The sequence below is a fragment of the Salvelinus fontinalis genome, chromosome 34 (assembly GCF_029448725.1).
Source record: "Salvelinus fontinalis isolate EN_2023a chromosome 34, ASM2944872v1, whole genome shotgun sequence".
In the NCBI taxonomy this organism is placed as follows: domain Eukaryota; kingdom Metazoa; phylum Chordata; class Actinopteri; order Salmoniformes; family Salmonidae; genus Salvelinus; species Salvelinus fontinalis.
Genome location: NC_074698.1, coordinates 2,410,802 through 2,431,076, shown reverse-complemented (window position 1 = coordinate 2,431,076; position 20,275 = coordinate 2,410,802). Strand labels below are relative to the sequence as shown.

Genomic DNA, 20,275 nt, shown 5'->3' with positions numbered 1-20,275 from the left:
TCAGTTACCAGCCCAACGCTCTAACCGCTAGGAAAATCACGTGCAAGTGAAATTTCACATGTGAAATCATGTGCAAGCATGGGTTTTTGGAACACTTTATGTGTATTGAGGGGATTCGATTATCTGGCACGGGTTGCCCCGGTGGAAGGAGTTTGTACCAAGTGATTGCATTAGTTTTAGAACCAGGATGCTTCCCGGGTGTGAGACAGGTGCCCCGTTCCCTACACATTACCTATAATACTGCTCTGCACTTTGCAAAATAGTGCCATCTGCACTCCTATTTTAGTCATCAGTTAATCTGACTATTCTCTCATCATTGATTTAATGTACCTATTTTAGCAATTTTAGGTTTTTCTGGGTTTACTGTCAAATGTTGGTAGGGCATATTCATCTATTTCGATGACACTCCTGAATTTTACTTGAGCGTATTTTTAACAAAGCTGAGATTTACTTTGAAGTCCAAAGTATAGGAATACAGGTGAAATCAGTCATTGACAGAGACATGGTGGCATAGCAGGAAGTTCGGAATGGCGAGTTCAAAACCCTGGTGAGGACATATTGAGTAATAATTATTGCACAAATAAACATACACAATGTAGTTGTGTGTTTTATAAGCAGTGGTAGAAAAAGTCCCCGATTTGTCATATTTGAGTAAAAGTAAAGATACCTTCATATAAAATTACTCAAGTAAAAGTGAAAGTCACCCAGTAAAACACTACTTGAGTAAAAGTCTAAAAGTATTTGGTTGTAAATATACTTAAGTATCACAAGTAAAAGTACAACTATAAATCATTTCAAATTCTTTATATTAAGCAAACCATACGGCCACATTTTCTAGTTTTTTATTTATTTACAGATAGCCAGGGGCACGCTCCAACTCTCAGACATAATTTACAAACTAAGCATGTGTTTAGTGAGTCCGCCAGATTAGAGGCAGTAGGGATGACCAGGGATGTTCTCTTGAAAAGTGTGTGAATTATACAATTTTCCTGTCCTGCTAAGCATTCAAAATGTAACGAGTACTTTTGGGTGTCAGGGAAAATGTACGTAATAAAAAGTTGATTATTTTCTTTAGGAATGTAAGTGAAGTAAAAGTCGTCAAAAATATTAATAGTAAAGTACAGATACCCCAAAAAACGACTTAAGTAGTACTTTAAAGTATTTTTTACTTAAGTACTTTACAACACTGACTAAATGTAAGTTGAAACACACAGTGCTTTTCACATACAGTGTTATCATTACAACACATTTTTGTTGTCACGTGAAGTGTTCCAAAAACAAATTTTCACATGACTTTACATGTGAAAACAGGTGTTTCTTTCAGTAAGGGATTGCATGCAGATTTATTCAAATCTAAATGGTGATGTGGTTTAATTAAGTACTGCAATGTGATGCCACAGCTGTAGTCCTATATTGTCATTACATGTATAACCTGTGGTGATCCAGTGAACCCTATGAACTCTCCTGGACTGGATTCAGGCAAGCTATGTAGTTGTTTTATGGATAAAACTGTAACCTAAATTACTTCATATTTGAGATCTATTAATGGAAATTATTAATTGGAAAACAGATACATGCCCCGTTACTGTTGTGTTGTCATCCATTGAATTTATCTCCCTTTCTGTGTCTTTTTATTATGAATTCCCTTTCAACCTCGGTCTCTGAGAGAGTGCCAACACCAGCCTGTTTTACTATTCTTCTATTAAGCGAACCCAGAGCCTAGTGTTGGCACACTTCGAGTCTAGGCATTTTTCTTCTCTTTGAAACATATGTTAGAGCATAGAACCTAATCCCTTGCCTCGCAGAGGAAAAGCTTTCCATAAACATACCTAGGCTGTCTACTCTTCTTTCACCACAATCTCCTTTTGCAGTCGTTTATGTGTGAGCAGCCAGCGAGAGAGAGTGCGCACACACACACCACTCTGCACGTATGTGCTGTGTTAAAATGAGATTACCTTTGCTGATCCGGTCGTGCTAGGAATGATCTCATGGTTATCCGGGTACGCTAATCGTATTTTGCCGGGGCGGCATGGGGCGCCGCACAAAAAATTAACAAAATAATTAATAAATTAATTCTAAAAAAAAAGATTTTAAAATATTCAGAATGGTGACATTTGTGCGATCTGTTTTCTATCGCTCATTTGCACGTCAGGTCAATGATATCATGCCACCGTGTGGGACTGTGGGTCAATTAACCTTGTCGGAGTGGGCGCCCTGATTCTAGTTTGTGAGCTAGGCAGGCTACTGCCTGGGAACGTCTCCCACTCAGAAGTACGAGGTGATGAGGGGGCGGGGGTAGGTTGACCTCAGGTCCCCCCACTGGAAGCCCCAAGGTAGGGGGAGCGGGGCAATCTATCAAATAGCGCATCTCTAACTTTGTACAGTACTAATGCAATTAGTTGTGCAATTTATTTTGTGTGTATCTTGTTTTGAAGTGCAATAGTCCAGGGAGCCATACAAGCTAGAACCGCCACTGCTTACAACACTTCCACCATCAGTATTCCTGTCTCGCGGGAACCTTGGATTTGACTAATGGGAGCGCGCGCTAGAATGTGTGCTATGTGCCCGCGCATCGTTCCTGATGAGAACCCGCTGTACGAGCTTTATGATACCCTAGGCTACTACAGTTCCACGAGAGGGCCTGTTTTGTTAATTAGGTTATGCATTCATCGACATAAATACATAACATCAAGCGACCACAGCATATGAAAAGCACCTCGATCTAAATGTGGTGTGATGCGAGACACCGTCTCATATCTTTCGCCCCATATCCCGTTCCCGCCTCTTGATATTGACTTGCATACTGTTTCGCGCTCTCTCTCTCTCTCTCTCTCTCTCTCGCGCTCTCTCTGGTTGTCCTGGTGATAACGAGATAGAGAAGCCTTACAACACTGAAGCCAAGAGACAGAGGGATGAGATAGAAACGGTTGGAGCATGTATCTGCATTCATTATAGCCTAATTATTAAATTAAGTGGGACATATCTTATATGTATTGACTAAAAGCCTAGCAAAGCCATAAAATGCGTCTTTCATGACATGTTCATGGATCTTTTGATCTGCCAAAAATGTTTTACTCAGACTGCCCTATTTCAGTGTTGTTGAACTAGATAGACAAGTTATTTTATCATAATTATTGATTTCTTACGCCGCCAACCTGAAGTTCATCGTTATCATCTTGGCCGCCGGGATGGTGGCCTTCGTTGGAGCAGTCATCTGCATCATCGCCGCGGTCCATACCGGCTCCGCTGCCGAATCTACCCAGCAGCCCGTGGCAGACAACCAGTCGCAGTCTCCATACGCTGGAGTGCAGCAGACTTTCCCCGGGGGCTCCGTGGCGCGAGCGGGTCCCCTGGGCGCTATCCATGGTTCTGAAAGACCGGACGGAGAAGCGCCCACCTTCTTCCACCTCGCCAGCGGCTCAGATGCCGTTGGTGGAACTAGACAGGTTAGCCGATTTATCTGCACCCCAGTCCCCGCCGGAGAATGCAACCCCAAAAACGTTCAGCAACAAGCGGACGATCCGTCGCTGTACGCTGGCGAGGACTGGGGATACCTCCGCACCACGGCAGAGGAACTACAACAGACAGTGCTCCAGCAGAAGGACCAGATTATTACCGACCAGCGGACCATTAGGGATCTGTCAGGCAAACTTTCGGAGTGTGAGAGTGGATTAGAGGGGCGTAGAGGCGCAGGGCTCTGGGGAGGTAAGAGGGTAGATGAGGGCCGGCTCGTGGTCCGGGACAGTGCGCCGTCGTCGACTGTGGCACAGCTGCTCACCGCTCAGGCTGTGGACGAGCTGGAACAAGCTATCGTTCAGATGAAAGACCGCATAGAGAAACTGGAGGTAAGGGGAATGGGAGAAACGTGTGTGTGTCATGTCTGTTGGTGTTGAAATCCACTATCACATATCTTCATTTTAAACGAACTGTTATTGTATCGTTAAATAGAGCAGTGAGTAGGCTAATTCTGCCCCTCTTTTGTGTGTCAGTTGACCTGCTTGGCAGACCTCGATAGCACTCACTCAATCTGAATTTCTACTCACGTCTCTGACGGCAGTATGTCGGTGTGGGTGTGGCTGCGTGGTTTTACTGTTTAATTGAGACCATTTCCAGTTGATAGAAATCATGGACAGTATTAGATTAGGTGAGATGACCACCAACAGGTAACTGCCAAAATAAAGGAAACCACATAAAGCCACCACAAGCCGCCAGAACAGCAAGGCTTGGCATAGATTCTACAAGTGCCTGGAACTCTATTGGACGGATGCGACACCATTCTTCCACAAGAAATTCTATCATTTGGTGTTTTGTTGATGGAAAACACTGTCACAGGTGTTGCTCCAGAATCTCCCATAAGTGGTCCAATGGGTTGAGATCTGGTCGCACGCACGCACGCACGCACGCACGCACACACACACACACACACACACACACACACACACACACACACACACACACACACACACACACACACACACACACACACACACACACACACTTTAAACTTCCTATGCTCCTTTGAGACCCCATCTTTTAAAGTCACTGAGATCTATTTTTGTAGCCATGGTTAAAATAAAGGTAATTGCTATCTGGGATAATAAGGGGCAACTGGGAATTTTTATACATGACCCTAAGCATGGGATGTTAATTGCTTAATTAGCTCAGGAACCACACCTGTGGAAGCATCTGCATTCAATGTACTTTATATCCCTCGTTTACTCAAGTGTTTCCTTTATTTTGACAGTTACCTGTATATCAACATCTTTGACTTATTGTCGCTGAAAATTGATTAGCTGCATTATATTAAAATTGATTAGATGCATTATTTTCGACTTGGCTATAGCTTATTAGAGTTCAACTCAATATTGAGGAAGCAATCAGTCACTTCACCAAAATCTATTTACATATTTTGGTATCACTTGTTGCTATTGCATCGTTACAATGTCTTCTCAACACTGCTTCACAACTCAAGTTAAATGTAGCCAATTTGATGAATGGAAACCCCAAAACTAGAATGTTGTAGGATCATTGATGAGGCCTAGTCTACAGATACATGAGCATTTGTTATTCCAGGCACCTCTGCTTCCCAACATAACCAACCCAGGGGAGGAGAAGAGGGGGGATGGAGGAGGGAGGGGAGAGTAGAGTAACACAAAGCGGCTTTATAGCTGCCTGCCAAGCAACATGTGATGTACAACCCCATTTCTTCTGGAGAAAATATAATCAATTATTCATCCGACCAGTTACCTATATTTGTTGAGAGCAGAGACCATCATATTATTTTTTCAGCCTCTGCCTAGCACACTACTATTATACTATATCAGTGGTGTACCTCTGTATCTGTGGTCCTACCGTCTTTGGTCACTGAACCCCCAGTCACGGTGCAATTGATCATTAGGCCTATAGTCTTAACAAATGTACCCCATGTGGAAAGGTGAGGTACCCCCAAGGGTACTAGTACCTCATGTTGAGAACCACTGCTCTATATGTAACTTACAGCATGTGCCTCACTGTAAATAATATGTTGCGTTGTCTGTGTGTCTATTTGACTGCACTTTGCTTTGCTGAAGTTGTAGTGTTTTTCCTTGGCTGACTAATGACTGAGAGGACCTTCAATTACTTGTTTTCCTGGCACTATTTCTGCATTTCTCTGCACATAATTGATTGTCCATAATAAAAACGAATAACAAATCCAGAGATTAGAGTGCATATCTAACACAAAAGGCCCACATTAATCACAGCACATTAAAAAGTGTGAGTGCAGCTCTGAAAATCGAACTGGCTTCCAGTGTTGCGTTCGAGACCACCTAAAGCGAGACCGATTCAAGACCAAGACCGGAGCATATCGAGTCAGAGTCAAAACCAAGATCGGAGGGGGGGTGAGACCGAGTCAAGACTGAGACCGGGAGGAGGACAAGGGGTCCGAGACCAAGTCAAGACCGAGACCAGAAAAATTTGAGTCCAATTCAAGACCATGATTGTAATTTAGTCAAATCAAATTTCTTAGACATTTAGAATGGTGAAAAAAATGCATGCGGAGGGCAAATAGAGCCACTCTACAAATTATTACTAACCCAAACACAGTGGGGAACAATGAGGGCCTTCTACGCCTTCAGAGATGGGCAAAGAATTTATAAAATACTAATAACAGCAATAATTCTTATTATATTATTCTTTTTAATTATGTTCTGATTTAATCGCTTCAGTTTTTGTTGGAAAGGAAAGGGTTAACACATATCCAATCAGGATTTTTCTTTGATCATCTCTGGGGCTAGCTAAGTCAGCCATTGGCTAGGCATTACATTACATTTACATTTAAGTCATTTAGCAGACGCTCTTATCCAGAGCGACTTACAAGAAGCTAGATAGAAGGCATCTGCCATTCAACTGTATTAGGGAAACATTTTGGAGTGACAGTGGAATCAATCAATCACATTTTGACTTGTAATCGGTGGGATCATTTTAACAAAAAAGCATTCTCTTCTCAAAGGCCAACGGGTCACTGCGCAATAGCAAGCAGTAGTTTTCACATGGTCTAGCTAGCTATCCTTTGTTGTAGACTAATCTGCGGCAGCTGCAGCAGGTGTTATCGAAGAGGATGTTGCAAATTTGTTAGCGTCTCCCTTTTCAAGAATAACTTTCAACAAGAAGTTAACCTTTTACTGCAGTGGGCTAAGTCAGGGTCACACAGAGTGATTCTTGGTACTTAAACAAATCTACTTTGAAACAAAAAACCACACACATGGTTATGGGATTAAAAAAAGACACCCGTACCATGTCAGATATATAGTTGAAATTAATAAAAATGTATATGCAATACCCACTGAAAACAAAGTGGGTAAACGGTGTATACCTGCATATAGTGTCACACCCTGATCTGTTCCACCTGTCCTTGTGATTGTCTCCACCCCCTCCAGGTGTCGCTTATTTCCCCCAGTGTATTTATCCCTGTGTTTCCTGTCTCTCTGTGCCAGTTTGTCTTGTAGGTTTCCAAGTCAACCAGCGGTTTTCCTGTTCCCCTGCTTTTTGCATTCCCCTTTTTCTAGTCATCCTGGTTTTGACCCTTGCCTGTTTCTGGACTTTGTACCTGCCTGCCTGACCATTCTGCCTGCCTTGACCACAAGCCTGTCTGCCACTCTGTACCTCCTGGACTCTGACCTGGTTTTGACCTTTTTGCCTGTCCACAACCATTCTCTTGCCTACCCCTTTGGAATAATAAACATTGTAAGACTCCAACCATCTGCCCCCTGTGTCTGCATTTGGGTCTCGCCATGTGCCTTGATATATAGTTTCCACCTCACCACTGGCCCTTTCTGTTTTACAAAAAGTGCGCTCTCGTACATGAGTGCGCTGGTATTTCCATTGCTGTCCTTTCAGAATCATAAACCTGTCACACACTGAAGGCCTAGGTCCAATAGGTTCGCCACTGCCCAAACATGCCTATAATAGACATAAAGACCGTTCAGGTATTAATGTTTCAAGACAGGAGTGTATATGGCTAAGCGGTTTTATGTGCTTATTGAATGGAAGCTTATAATTCTGAGTTTTTTACTCCGCTGGTCTCGGGAAGAAATTACGAGTCCTCACTGTCCTCACCGAGACAAGACAGAGACACTCAAAATGTGGTCTCGAGACCGGACTGTACTACAACACTGGTGGCTTCATTTGTCTTTTTATTTCATTGTCTGCTCTTCCCTCCCTCCCACACTCCTTCCCATGAAGTCAGATATCGGACCGCTGGCGTTCCCTCACAACCACACAGACGCAGCAACTGCGATGACTTCAAGAGGTGGTGGTGGTGGGCTCTCTGAGGCCCCTGATGGTTGGGGTGAGGCAGGGCCAGGGGGGCAGGCAGGGGATGGACCAAAGCAGTGGCCACGGTTGGAGGATCTGGAAGGAGAGCTTGAGAGGAAGCTGGAACTCCTGGAGAAGGAGAGGAAGGCCCTGCGAAAGGAATCCCAAAGACACAGGCAGGAGATCGACCAGGGGATGAACTCCCTACACCACCGCATCGCTGGCCTGGAGGAGGGTGAGAGGAGGGGCAGAGGGCTGGGTGTAAGAGAAGATCAATGGTCATGAGTGATAGTCACACCTGAATGATATTCATTTATATGGTGGGAGAGGTTAAGAGTCGGGGACATGAAACCATAACTGATGTACCAGAAAGGTAATTTATTATCAATCTATGAAAACGACATCAACACATTATGATACAGAATAAGAAAAAAGTACATAACAAGAAAGAAAATTCAAGTGGATATATCATAGAAAAGAGATGAGATATGAGATATCCTGGGGGCAGGAAATAAGTCAAATGTGTGATGTAGCCATTGTATAAACCCCCAAATACACTACAAAGTCCTAATAAGGCAAGTCTAGTCAACACCCCCCCCCCCCCCTACCAAAATTACCTCATTACTCAAACACTCTTTCCCTCCCTCTCTATTTCTCCACCCATACCTCCTTACCCCAGGACTCTCCGAGTACACCTATCCAGAGGGCTACAAGCTGTCCTTCCCAGCGCGTACCAACTATATGTACGCAGTGGTGCACCACCCCATCCCTGAGCTGCGTGCCTTCACCGTGTGCCTCTGGCTGAGACCCACAGAGGGGGGTATCGGCACCCCTTTCTCCTATGCTGTAGCGGAACAGCCAAACGAGCTAGTTCTGCTGCAGGGCATGCATACCCCTGTGGAGCTGCTCATTAACGACAAGGTAATGGAGGAAACAGAGCAGAAGTATTTTATGGCACACTGAGTTAGACACAGCACAATTTAAGATGGAGCTATAACAGTACCTGAGAGTTTACTGTAGAATGATGTCTGTGACCAAAATGGCACCCCTATGCCCTATGTACTGCACTACTTTTGACCAGAGCCCTGGTCAAATGTAGTGTGCTACATAGGGAATAGGATGCCATTTGGGACAAAGACAAAGCACCGTTTAGGCTAGAGCTGGGGGTGTAGTGTAGATCAGCATGATGCCATCATGGTAATACATTGCCTGGAAGGCATAGAGAGCTACCTAGCTAGCTGTGCCCTTGAGGAAGTGCAGTCTGTGCCTTTGAAAAAGTAATGCTGCAGTCCCCAAATGTTACTGTAATAAAAGAGCTGGATTAATATATTCCAGGGGGAAATTTGTTTAATGTCTCCATACAGTGTGTTAAGCAGCAAGATATCAACACTTAAAAAGCACAATATTTTATTTAATATAATATTGAGTTTTAGTCTAGAATATTCTGTACAACACATGGTTAGGGTCAGTACTGAGAACCACTTCGTCGTATGATTGATTGTCCATTGATTTGTTGCTGTTGCCATCTTAAATACTCAATTTGCAGTCTAATATAGTCTGCAGTATCACTGCATTACCTGCACTATAGCACTAACACTCACACTAACCCGAACTGTTGTCCTCCCACCCCTAGGTGGCGCAGTTACCTCTGAACCTGTCTCGGGGCAGCTGGCACCACATCTGTGTAAGCTGGAGCCAGAGAGGTGGGGCGTGGCAGGCCTACCAGGGGGGCAAGCTGAGAGGAGAGGGGCAGGGCCTGGCAGCCTGGCACCACATCAGGCCTGGGGGAGTCCTCATCCTGGGGCAGGAACAGGTAAGACCTGGAGGGGTTGGTATTTTGGTGAGGTCAGGAGTGGCTGGTTGAAGAGACCGCAACGGCATAGACCTATAGGGGGTTGTTGTTTTTAAAGGAGAGCATATTTTATTGTTCATTGAGATATAGACACAGGAATGAAATGAGAGGGGGCAGGTGAGAGGAACATGCAAAGTTGAAGTGGGGGACTCGAGCATCAAACCCCAGTCTCTCAGGGCAATGCCAAGTCCGGAGTTACCACTAGACCAAACTCTGACACATCCCTTCCTCTTTTCACCCCTTTCACTCCTCCACCTCCTTCTGCCTGTAGGACACTCTGGGCGGGCGTTTTGACTCGTCCCAGGCCATGGTGGGGGAGCTATCCCAGTGGAACGTATGGGAGCAGGTCCTGACCCCCAGCGAGGTGTCCAGCCTGGCCCACTGCAGCCAGCACAGCCCCCAGCCAAAGGGTAACGTGGCCCCCTGGACCAACCGGGAAGTAGAGGTGTTCGGAGGAGCCACCAAGGTGCCCATGGAGCCCTGCGCTGCCAAATACACCAACACCCCACTGTGAGGGGAAGGGTGATATAGGATCCAGGGACCTTATTTACAAAGCGTCTCAGAGTAGGACAAGTGATTGGGGAAAAATCAATACAGTTACATATTGCAATATTCTTTTGGACAATATTATAGTGATACTTTTTGTTGTTTTTGCTAGGTAGTGTTAGCTAGCACTAGTCAGCTATGCCTGCGCCAAAACGCTGGTATTTTGTTGCTCTCCATCTTCTTTTTAAATAGTGAGCCATCATGTTTTCAATGCTTTTATTTCCATGACTGATCAAAACTCATTGTCTCCTGCTCTCTCGTCTCTCCTCAGCAGACATATAGAGAGCAATATCTTTGGAACATCAAATTGCAATAAAATCGCAGTATCGAATCGCAATACATATAGAATTGTGAGAATCAGTATTGTCACCTAAGTATCATGATAATATTCGTGAGATCCCTGGCAATTCCCAGCCATACTGTACATGTCATATTATACATGATTTATTATGATCTAATAGGCAAAGCTGATTTTTCATCAGCATTTCTACTTTGAGACTGAGAGTCCTGAGCTGTGTTCAGTAGGGCGAAACATTGTGGAGGTAACATATTTCTATCTGAACAACTAGTTACGTAGAACAGCAGGAATGCCTCACTGACGTTCCGATTAAGGAATCATGTCAGCTATATTCATCACATTTCTATCTGCAATGTTCGGTATATTGCACATTGTGAATTTGTGAAGTGAATTTATGGGTGGAGCTTGGGTGAAAGGGAGTAAGGGAATAGGGGAATGATTTTGTTTTATTTTGCATGTTTTATTTATCTATGTTTTACATCTATTGTTGATTAAGTTTATTCAGAGCTACAGGATACAGTGGGTAGGCTAGGCATGCATACTTCTGCATTTGAACTGCTGCTTTGGACTCGGTCTATGGCCAGGCACTGGGTCCGAGGAGCCTATTCTGTTTACTCAATAGGAGCAAACAATTGGGTATCAATAGCGTTCTCTATCATCTGACTTGTGTCTAACTGAAGGGGATAACGCAAGTGTACATTATGATTTTATATAACATTTTATATGCAGACATTAAGAAACACACAATCGTGTCTGTATATAGCATTGATTTTTTTTAAAACTTTTTGTATCAACTTGTTTCAAAACAGCATTCTTACTGTCTCTCTTTTCATATTCCTTCTCGTTAACATTTTTATAAATAGTCTATCTTAGTAATAGAGCATGTCTAATCATTCCCTGTGACTAATATTAACTACAGAAATAGAGATATGAACTAATCTCTTTGGCACTGATTCAAATTCAATAACTCTATCCAGTAATGTCAACGTGTGGCTTGAATTGATCCAGAAAAGATGTCTTAGACTTGGGCAGTGCTATTACCCAAGCTCATTGAATAACTTTGTTGCACAATATGGTATAGCACAAAGTTTGATACTTTCTAGAACACTAGAATAGGTTTTGGTACCAAGTTGTACTGTCATGTATAAACTGTGTTATATAATGCTTATATATTCAATGAATGCAGTGATATGAATAACAATGGGTTTAAATGCATGTCATTTTACTGAATACATGTATTCATTTTACAAAGCAATGCACAGTCATATATAATTCAATGTATGAAAGCCCTCTTGATCTTATACACCTTGCCATCCAGTGACGTGAGGTCTGAGGCCGGGTAGGCACATTCTATTGAGGCTCATAAAGCTGATTTTTGCTACGGTGTTTATCGGTATGACACGATCACAAAGATAACCATCAAACAGCAGCAGGTAGGCGGCGCAACCATTAGACTCGCATTCACAGGCCGTAATTGCTTGTGCCCCACTCAACTGCCCTGCACGAACAGGCGACTTTCAGCACCACAGACAGCGACCCAAATGCAAGTGAGTAGGTCTACTTGTAAACAGCGCTACACACACAACATCAAATTTGATTTGTCACATGTGCCCGAATACAACAGGTGTAGACCTTACAGTGATATGCTTACTTACAAGCCCTTAAGCAACAATGCAGTTTTAAGAAAAAATAAGTGTTAAGTAAAAATAGATAAATTAAAGTAACAAATAATTAGAACAGCAGTAAAATAACAATAGCGAGGCTATGTACAGGGTGTACCGGTACAGAGTCAATTGGGGGTAGAAGCTGTTAAGAAGTCTTTTGGATCTAGATTTGGCGCTCTGGTACCGCTTGCCGTGTGGTAGCATAGATAACAGTCTATGACTAGGGCTGCTGGAGTCTTTGACAATTTTTAGGGCCTTCCTCTGACACAGCCTGTTAAAGAGGTCCTGGATGGCAGGAAGCTTGGCCCCAGTGATGTACTGGGGCGTATGCACTGCCCTCTGTAGTGCCTTGCGGTCAGAGGCCGAGCAGGTGCCATACCAGGCAGTGATGCAATCAGTCAGGATGCTCTTGATGGTGCAGCTGTAGAATTTGAGAATCTGAAGACCCATGCCAAATCTTTCCAGTCTCCTGAGGGGGAATAGGCTTTGTCGTGCCCTCTTCACGGCTGTCTTGGTGTGTTTGGACCATGATAGTTTGTTGGTGATGTGGACACCAAGGAACTTGACGCTCTCAACCTGCTCTACTACAGCCCCTTCGATGAGAATGAGGGCATGCTCAGTCCTCCTTTTCCTGTAGTCCACAATCATCTCCTTAATCTTGATCACGTTGAGGGAGAGGTTGTTGACCTGGCATCACACGGCCAGGTCTCTGACCTCCTTCCTATATGTTGTCTCGTTGTTGTTGGTGATTAGGCCTACCACTGTTGTGTCTTCAGCAAACTTAATTATATTGTTGGAGTGATGCCTGGCCGTGCAGTCATGAGTGAACAGGGAGTACAGGAGGGGACTAAGCACGCATCCCTGAGGAGCCCCCGTGTTGAGGATCAGCATGGCGTATGTGTTGTTACCTACCCTTACCACCTGGGGGCGGCTCGTCAGGAAGTCCAGGATCCAGTTGCAGAGGGAGATGTTTAGTCCCAGGGTCCTTAGCTTAGTGATGAGCTTTGAGGGCACTATGGTGTTGAAAGCTGAGCTGTAGTCAATGAATAGCATTCTCACATAGGTGTTCCTTTTGTCCAGGTGGGAAAGGGCAGTGTGGAGTGCAATAGAGATTGAATCATCTGTGGATCTGTTGGGGCGGTATGTAAATTGGAAAGGTTCTAGGGTTTCTGGGATAATGGTGTTGATGTGAGCCATGACCAGCCTTTCAAAGCACTTCATGGCTACAGACGTGAGTGCTACGGTCGGTAGTAATTTAGGCAGGTTACCTTGGTGTTCTTGGGCACAGGGACTATGGTGGTCTGCTTGAAACATGTAGGTTTTACAGACTCAGTCAGGGACAGGTTGAAAATGTCAGTGAAGACACTTGTCAGTTGGTCAGCGCATGCTCGGAGTACACGTCCTGGTAGTTCAATTGCCGTGGATTGCCAGTACGCACCTCATTACAACGGCTGTTCTATCCTGCCCGAAAAAGTGCAAAACCCGCCACCTGTGTCACGGTCGATGCTGGAAAAAGACCAAAGTGCAGCTTGGTGAGCGTATATATTCCTTTTATTATAGAAAAATGGAGTAAATCCTTCGTCTCCGACTCGTTAAAGAAAAAATCTTCCAGTACGTGGTGAATAATCGCTGTCCTGATATCTAGAAGCTATTTTCGGTCATAAGAGACGATTGCAGAAACATTATGTACAAAATAAGTTACAAATAACACGAAAAAACACACACACTGTAGCACAATTGCCGTAAAACAGCAGCCATCTCCTCCAGCGCTGTCTGTGCCTAGTAGTCAGCACTACTAATTGACATATATACTTACACAATAGACATGTAATGTCATAATAGTAGATGGCGCTACTGTAAATAAACTCTTGCATTTACGTTTACCTGTTAACAAAGTCCATTTGTCTATCCTTCTGGGTAAAGACATCAGTAACTGAACTGTAAAACTCCTCCTTGTTTGCCCTCAGTTTTAAAAGTCTCTTGGTCTGAATGTGATGGAGATGATGGCAAGGGATGAGAGTCATCCTTGATCGGTCCGGTTTTCGACTGTATGTCTTTATCTGTTTCAGCGCAGAAAGTTACTTCTCAATAGATACTATTATGGCTGGTATAGTGAGGACCAGCTGCAGTAAATTTGTTGCCTCGGGACAGTCTGTGTCAGGTCATGCTGGAACAAAAAGCTGAGGAGCTGTCCAGGTGATTTGTCATGTACCATTTGTGAACTCTACAATTCGACAAGATCAGTCTTAAATCTAACAAAATCGAAGTACTTGGCATATTTTGACAGGCCTTGTTTGCTGGTGTCGAACTTTTGAGACATTGTTTCACCTTTTTTGCAGTCCACTAAGCCAAGGAAATTAAGTTCACAAAAGTGGTCAAACTTGGCTCTCATCTGAACATTGATATTGTCCAGTGTGTTGTTATAGATTTTCCCCCTCCTAACTATGATCGGCTGTTTACTACGAGTTTCGCTTCCTGCCAGGCCCAGATCATTACATTTCTGCTCAAATCACTCATAGAAGCGATCAAAGTCTTGTTGCTGCCGTTCCAGTGCTTTCATTGTGTCGCTGATCTGGGGATGGCAGACACTCATATCCATCACTTTGTTCTGCAGAACACGGAAGAGCGCATCAGTTTCCTTGAAAATTCCATCATAGGCCATGAGCAAAAAGGAAACACGGTGGCGGTCTCTAGATGGGTTGCTAACTGTTCATTTTTTTCAGCAAAGGCATATAATAGTTCCACATAGTTGCCCCTAGGCCTGGTTGATGTGCTGGCACTCTCATCGTTGCCGCAAAATGCCAACTTCTGTTTACCTAGGTAGCATGCCGTAGCTTTAATTAGCTAGGGCTTTCAAAATCTCACGGTTCTCTTTTACCTTTGCATTGTGCATGCTGATATTCAATCTCCATTGTTCATTGAATGCCAGATCTATCCGTGAGCTGCCAAATGTCTGAAGAGCTATCTGGCTTTTGATGTGAGACACAGGTTTCTCACGCTTGTTGAACGCTATAGACCAATTGTTCAAGTTGCAGTAACCGACTCTTGTCCACACACTGTCGCTGGTGGAGAACAGCAGGCAGGGGAAGCAGTAGAGTCGACTGCTAGCAGTGCAGCCACAGAGCCAGTCTTTCTGTTGATACAACTCAGTTTGAAATTATCGTGTCATTTTCTGTACCTTCTTTAGATGTAGGTTGCTAAACTCAGTTGTTGGTCTTCACACTGTTTCTCTAGAAAATCCAATGTGATGACTGCTATTTATCGAATAATTACCTACCACTTATAATTATTACTCTATTAAATGAATCATGTAACAATTACCTCATTAGGAATTAGGGGCACCACAGGAAAAGTTGTTTCCTGAGTTACTATCTCCCGACTTAAACTCTACAGAGTATCTAAATAGCTCTTACATCAATAACAGTAAATTATTAATTATTACCTCATCAGTCTCTGTCACAGCCGTCGTCGGGATGAGACCAAGGCGCAGCGTGATAAGCGTACGTTCTTCTTTATTTAAAGAATGAACACTGAGAAAAACGAACAAAATAACAAACCGAACCGTGAAGCTAATATGGCTAGTGAAGACAGGCAACTAAACATAGAATAAGAAACCACCAAACCAAAAGAGAAAATGGGAACCTAAATATGATCCCCAATCAGAGACAACGATAAACAGCTGTCTCTGATTGGGAACCAATTCAGGCCACCATAGACATACATATGCCTAGACTTACCAACACCCCTAGACGTACAAAAAACCCTAGACAATACAAAACAAGCATATACACCCTCGTCACACTCTGACCTAACCAAAATAATAAAGAAAACATAGATAACTAAGGTCAGGGCGTGACAGTCTCATTCTGAACGTTGTTGACTTCGTAAATCTGCACGAACACTAACCTAAGTGATGAATCAGCGATACACAAGTTGGCTTAATTATTTATTTACTAACTAACTAAATAATCACACAGAAATACATAAACACACACACACACACACACGGTATAGGTTATTGATCACTAACATAATGCAATGACAACAGTCCCTATTTTTGATTTCCTCTTTATAGGTAGGCCGTTTGAGAACAAGCTCTCATTTACAACTGCGACCTGGCCAAGATAAAGCGAAGCAGTGCGACAAAAAACAACAACACAGTCAATAACACAATGGAAAGGGGGAGTATGTAAGGAGAGGGAGAGACAGAGTCAACTTCTCGTACATACATTTGGAAACTACGCTCACCGTAGTCAGAAGATTTAGCACCCTAACAACCGCTCATTCGGATTAGAAATGCAACATATATTTACACGTTGATGTCTTTCTCTGTCGTCTCTCTGTAGTTTGATGTAAGTCTCTGGTTGTCCACCATAGGTCACAATGTCCTTAGTTGTATGCTTCTTTGTTCTGGAGTGGTCTTAGAATGGATCCTTCAGGTGTACCACGCGGTGGTGAGAGGGATCTATTCCTCCATCCCATCTTTGGTCAATTGTCCTAGACTACTTCACATACCAGCTGCAGACTGTGAATGTTTGGTCTAGTCTTCACCTTCTTCACTCATCGAGAGTTTCAGAGGGTCTTACCATTTTCTGGTCTTGTAGTTTTAAACATTTCAACGTGTGGACCGCGTCCTCATGTTCTCTGGTCTGTATTTAAATTGTCAGTGAGTCCTTTTAAGCACTCTGGCCTTGGAGGGCGTTCCGTCCTGTTGATACAATGTATGTGCTAATGTATGTGCTCACGTGGGCGTGGCTACTGACTGGGCTCAAGTTTATATGAAAGTTAATATCTCATTCAGAAGGCTAAAATAACATTTCTATCTTCACAAAAGTATTTTATACTTAAAAAGTGTTCTTATACTTAATCATTTATTTTTTTACAACATTTAGATGCAAACCTGATAACTAGGACATACAGTGGGGCAAAAAAGTATTTAGTCAGCCACCAATTGTACAAGTTCTCCCACTTAAAAAGATGAGAGAGGCCTGTAATTTTCATCATAGGTACACGTCAACTATGACAGACAAAATGAGTAAAAAAAAATCCAGAAAATCACATTGTAGGATTTTTTATGAATTTATTTGCAAATTATGGTGGAAAATAAGTATTTGGTCAATAACAAAAGTTTATCTCAATACTTTGTTATATACCCTTTGTTGGCAATGACGTCGGTCAAACGTTTTCTGTAAGTCTTCACAAGGTTTTCACACACTGTTGCTGGTATTTTGGCCCATTCCTCCATGCAGATCTCCTCTAGAGCAGTGATGTTTTGGGGCTGTTGCTGGGCAACACGGACTTTCAACTCCCTCCAAAGATTTTCTAAGGGGTTGAGATCTGGAGACTGGCTAGGCCACTCCAGGACCTTGAAATGCTTCTTACGAAGCCACTCCTTCGTTGCCCGGGCGATGTGTTTGGGATCATTGTCATGCTGAAAGACCCAGCCACGTTTCATCTTTAATCCCCTTGCTGATGGAAGGAGGTTTTCACTCAAAATCTCACGATACATGGCCCCATTCATTCTTTCCTTTACACGGATCATTCGTCCTGGTCCCTTTGCAGAAAAACAGCCCCAAAGCATGATGTTTCCACCCCCCATGCTTCACAGTAGGTATAGTGTTCTTTGGATGCAACTCAGCATTCTTTGTCCTCCAAACACGACGAGTTGAGTTTTTACCAAAAAAGTTATATTTTGGTTTCATCTGACCATATGACATTCTCCTAATCTTCTTCTGGATCATCCAAATGCTCTCTAGCAAACTTCAGATGGGCCTGGACATGTACTGGCTTAAGCAGGGGACACGTCTGGCACTGCAGGATTTGAGTCCCTGGCGGCGTAGTGTGTTACTGATGCTTTGTTACTTTGGTCCCAGCTCTCTGCAGGTCATTCACTAGCCCCCCCTGTGTGGTTCTGGGATTTTTGCTCACCGTTCTTGTGATCATTTTGACCTCACGGGGTGAGATCTTGCGTGGAGCCCCAGATCGAGGGAGATTATCAGTGGTCTTGTATGTCTTCCATTTCCTAATAATTGCTCCCACAGTTGATTTCTTCAAACCAAGCTGCTTACCTATTGCAGATTCAGTCTTCCCAGCCTGGTGCAGGTCTACAATTTTGTTTCTGGTGTCCTTTGACAGCTCTTTGGTCTTGGCCATAGTGGAGTTTGGAGTGTGACTGTTTGAGGTTGTGGACAGGTGTCTTTTATACTGATAACAAGTTCAAACAGGTGCCATTAATACAGGTAACGGGTGGAGGACAGAGGAGCCTCTTAAAGAAGAAGTTACAGGTCTGTGAGAGCCAGAAATCTAGCTTGTTTGTAGGTGACCAAATACTTATTTTCCACCATAATTTGCAAATAAATTCATTAAAAATCCTACAATGTGATTTTCTGGATTTTTTTCTTCTCATTTTGTCTGTCATAGTTGAAGTGTACCTATGAAGAAAATTACAGGCCTCTCTCATCTTTTTAAGTGGGAGAACTTGCACAATTGGTGGCTGACTAAATACTTTTTTGCCCCACTTTTTTGCCCCAGTTATCTTGTTATATAATGACATCACAAAATAATAAATGATATGTCATGATTACTGTTTGGATCCCCACCAACAATTCCAAGTGTTTCTATTTCAAAACAAATGTTCCAATGTCCAATCTTTTGATGTTAGAGTTCTTAGCCAAGAGTCTCTCTCTACCCACAGCACATTCCTTTGTTCAGTACTGCAGGGCAAGAGAGAGAAAGTTAACGACCAGCGTTAGTCATAAAACCAACCCAACTCCCCTTCCTCTCTGGTGGGAGAGGGGTCTGGCTATCTGTCAGCCCTGTGCCGAGCTGATCTGGCAGCTTTGAGCCTCACCAAGGAGAGAGAGTCATGACAATAGGCAGGGGCGAGCTCTGATTATCCTCTTGCAAAGCTCTCTACCTGCCTTCATCCGTTAGCTGGCAGTATAAGGTGGAAACACGAAAGCGCAAGTCATGTCAATTCCTTTCATTGAGTTTGAATTTGAAGGGCGGGAGAAAGGTACATGGTGAGGCTGCCTTTCCCCTCGCCTCCTTGTGCATTTTGTACCAGATCACTGCAAATTTGGGAAGTAGTAGTACTAGTTCAGACATCTATTTTATCATGCAGAAAAAAATGAAGTTGACAATGAATATTGATAAAAAAGTATATTTTATTTATTTTTCATTAGTTATTTTATCATAGATTTTCCCACTGCCTACCCTGCCTACCCTAACCGCACGTCACTGTCGCTTTCCCTGGTTGTGACTAAGTGGCAAGTGCCTGTCCGGGTATCTTTACCCATATTAAAAAAATGTCCATTCATTTCTCGACTGTAGTTATGATTCCAACATCATTCTCCAGTGTGATCAATGTTTTGCCTGCCTCTGGTCTGTTCGGCTCATGTCTGCACTTCTATGGTCTCTGTGATATTGTGGCAAACTGTACAGCTTAGAAAATGAATTAACAAGATATTTTCTCTATTAACCAAACAATGTCTTATAGCCGGTGTTTGGAAATTTACTCTTTGTATTACCTGTATTTTTGAACAGGTTTTTCCTTCATGTGTATGTCTATGTTTAGGCAAATTTGGCATCTCTGTTTTTTTCCTCTTCTTTCCTGTCAAAGTTGGTATACTCTGTGTGTTCATGTCCTTGTCTTCACTGGAAAAGCTCAAATGGCCAAAAGTAAAGTCTGTTTCAAATGTGAGATATGTGTATTTCCTTTATTTTCCTCTTTGTGTCAATTAATAACCTACTACATCTCAGTTTCAAAATTATTGATTATAATATCAGCCTTAGATGGTGGCTATAACACATGAATAGGAAACTATATTAATTGATTTCACTGTGCATGTTCTACATGTGATTGCATATATTTGGACTTTGCGTGTTGATGTGTCTGCGTCTTGCATAGGGTTAGAGCTTTAGGTATTACTGTAGCAGTAAACGCTCATACATACTGGCTTGCACAGGCTAGATAAGTGTGGTTTAAGCATATCTAGTAAGTAGACTTTTACTGTATGGTGAGAGAGGTGCTTGGGCGTGCATGCTTTTGCACACCTGTGAGCAAACAAACTGGCAGGATTAAGTGTGTGTGAGTGAGAGCGAGAAAGAGATAAAGCTCAT

General features: G+C 43.1%; 1 protein-coding gene across 1 annotated transcript; it reads left to right on the top strand.

The window, feature by feature from the left end:
• Positions 1-2,522: 2,522 nt before the first annotated feature.
• LOC129832852 (neuronal pentraxin-2-like) lies at positions 2,523-19,856 on the top strand. Its single transcript, XM_055896919.1, has 5 exons — positions 2,523-3,845; positions 7,723-8,029; positions 8,474-8,715; positions 9,428-9,607; positions 9,918-19,856. Exons 1-5 carry the CDS (start codon positions 3,189-3,191, stop codon positions 10,158-10,160), a joined length of 1,629 nt encoding a protein of 542 aa, XP_055752894.1. The 5' UTR covers positions 2,523-3,188; the 3' UTR covers positions 10,161-19,856.
• Positions 19,857-20,275: the final 419 nt, after the last annotated feature.

Bases quoted from the DNA above. Each gene is read 5' to 3' on its own strand.
- LOC129832852 (XM_055896919.1), top strand. From the start codon at position 3,189: ATGGTGGCCTTCGTTGGAGCAGTCATCTGCATCATCGCCGCGGTCCAT. The intron at 8,030-8,473 runs GTGAGAGGAGGG...TCCTTACCCCAG, and splicing joins CATCGCTGGCCTGGAGGAGG to GACTCTCCGAGTACACCTAT. The intron at 9,608-9,917 runs GTAAGACCTGGA...TTCTGCCTGTAG, and splicing joins TCATCCTGGGGCAGGAACAG to GACACTCTGGGCGGGCGTTT.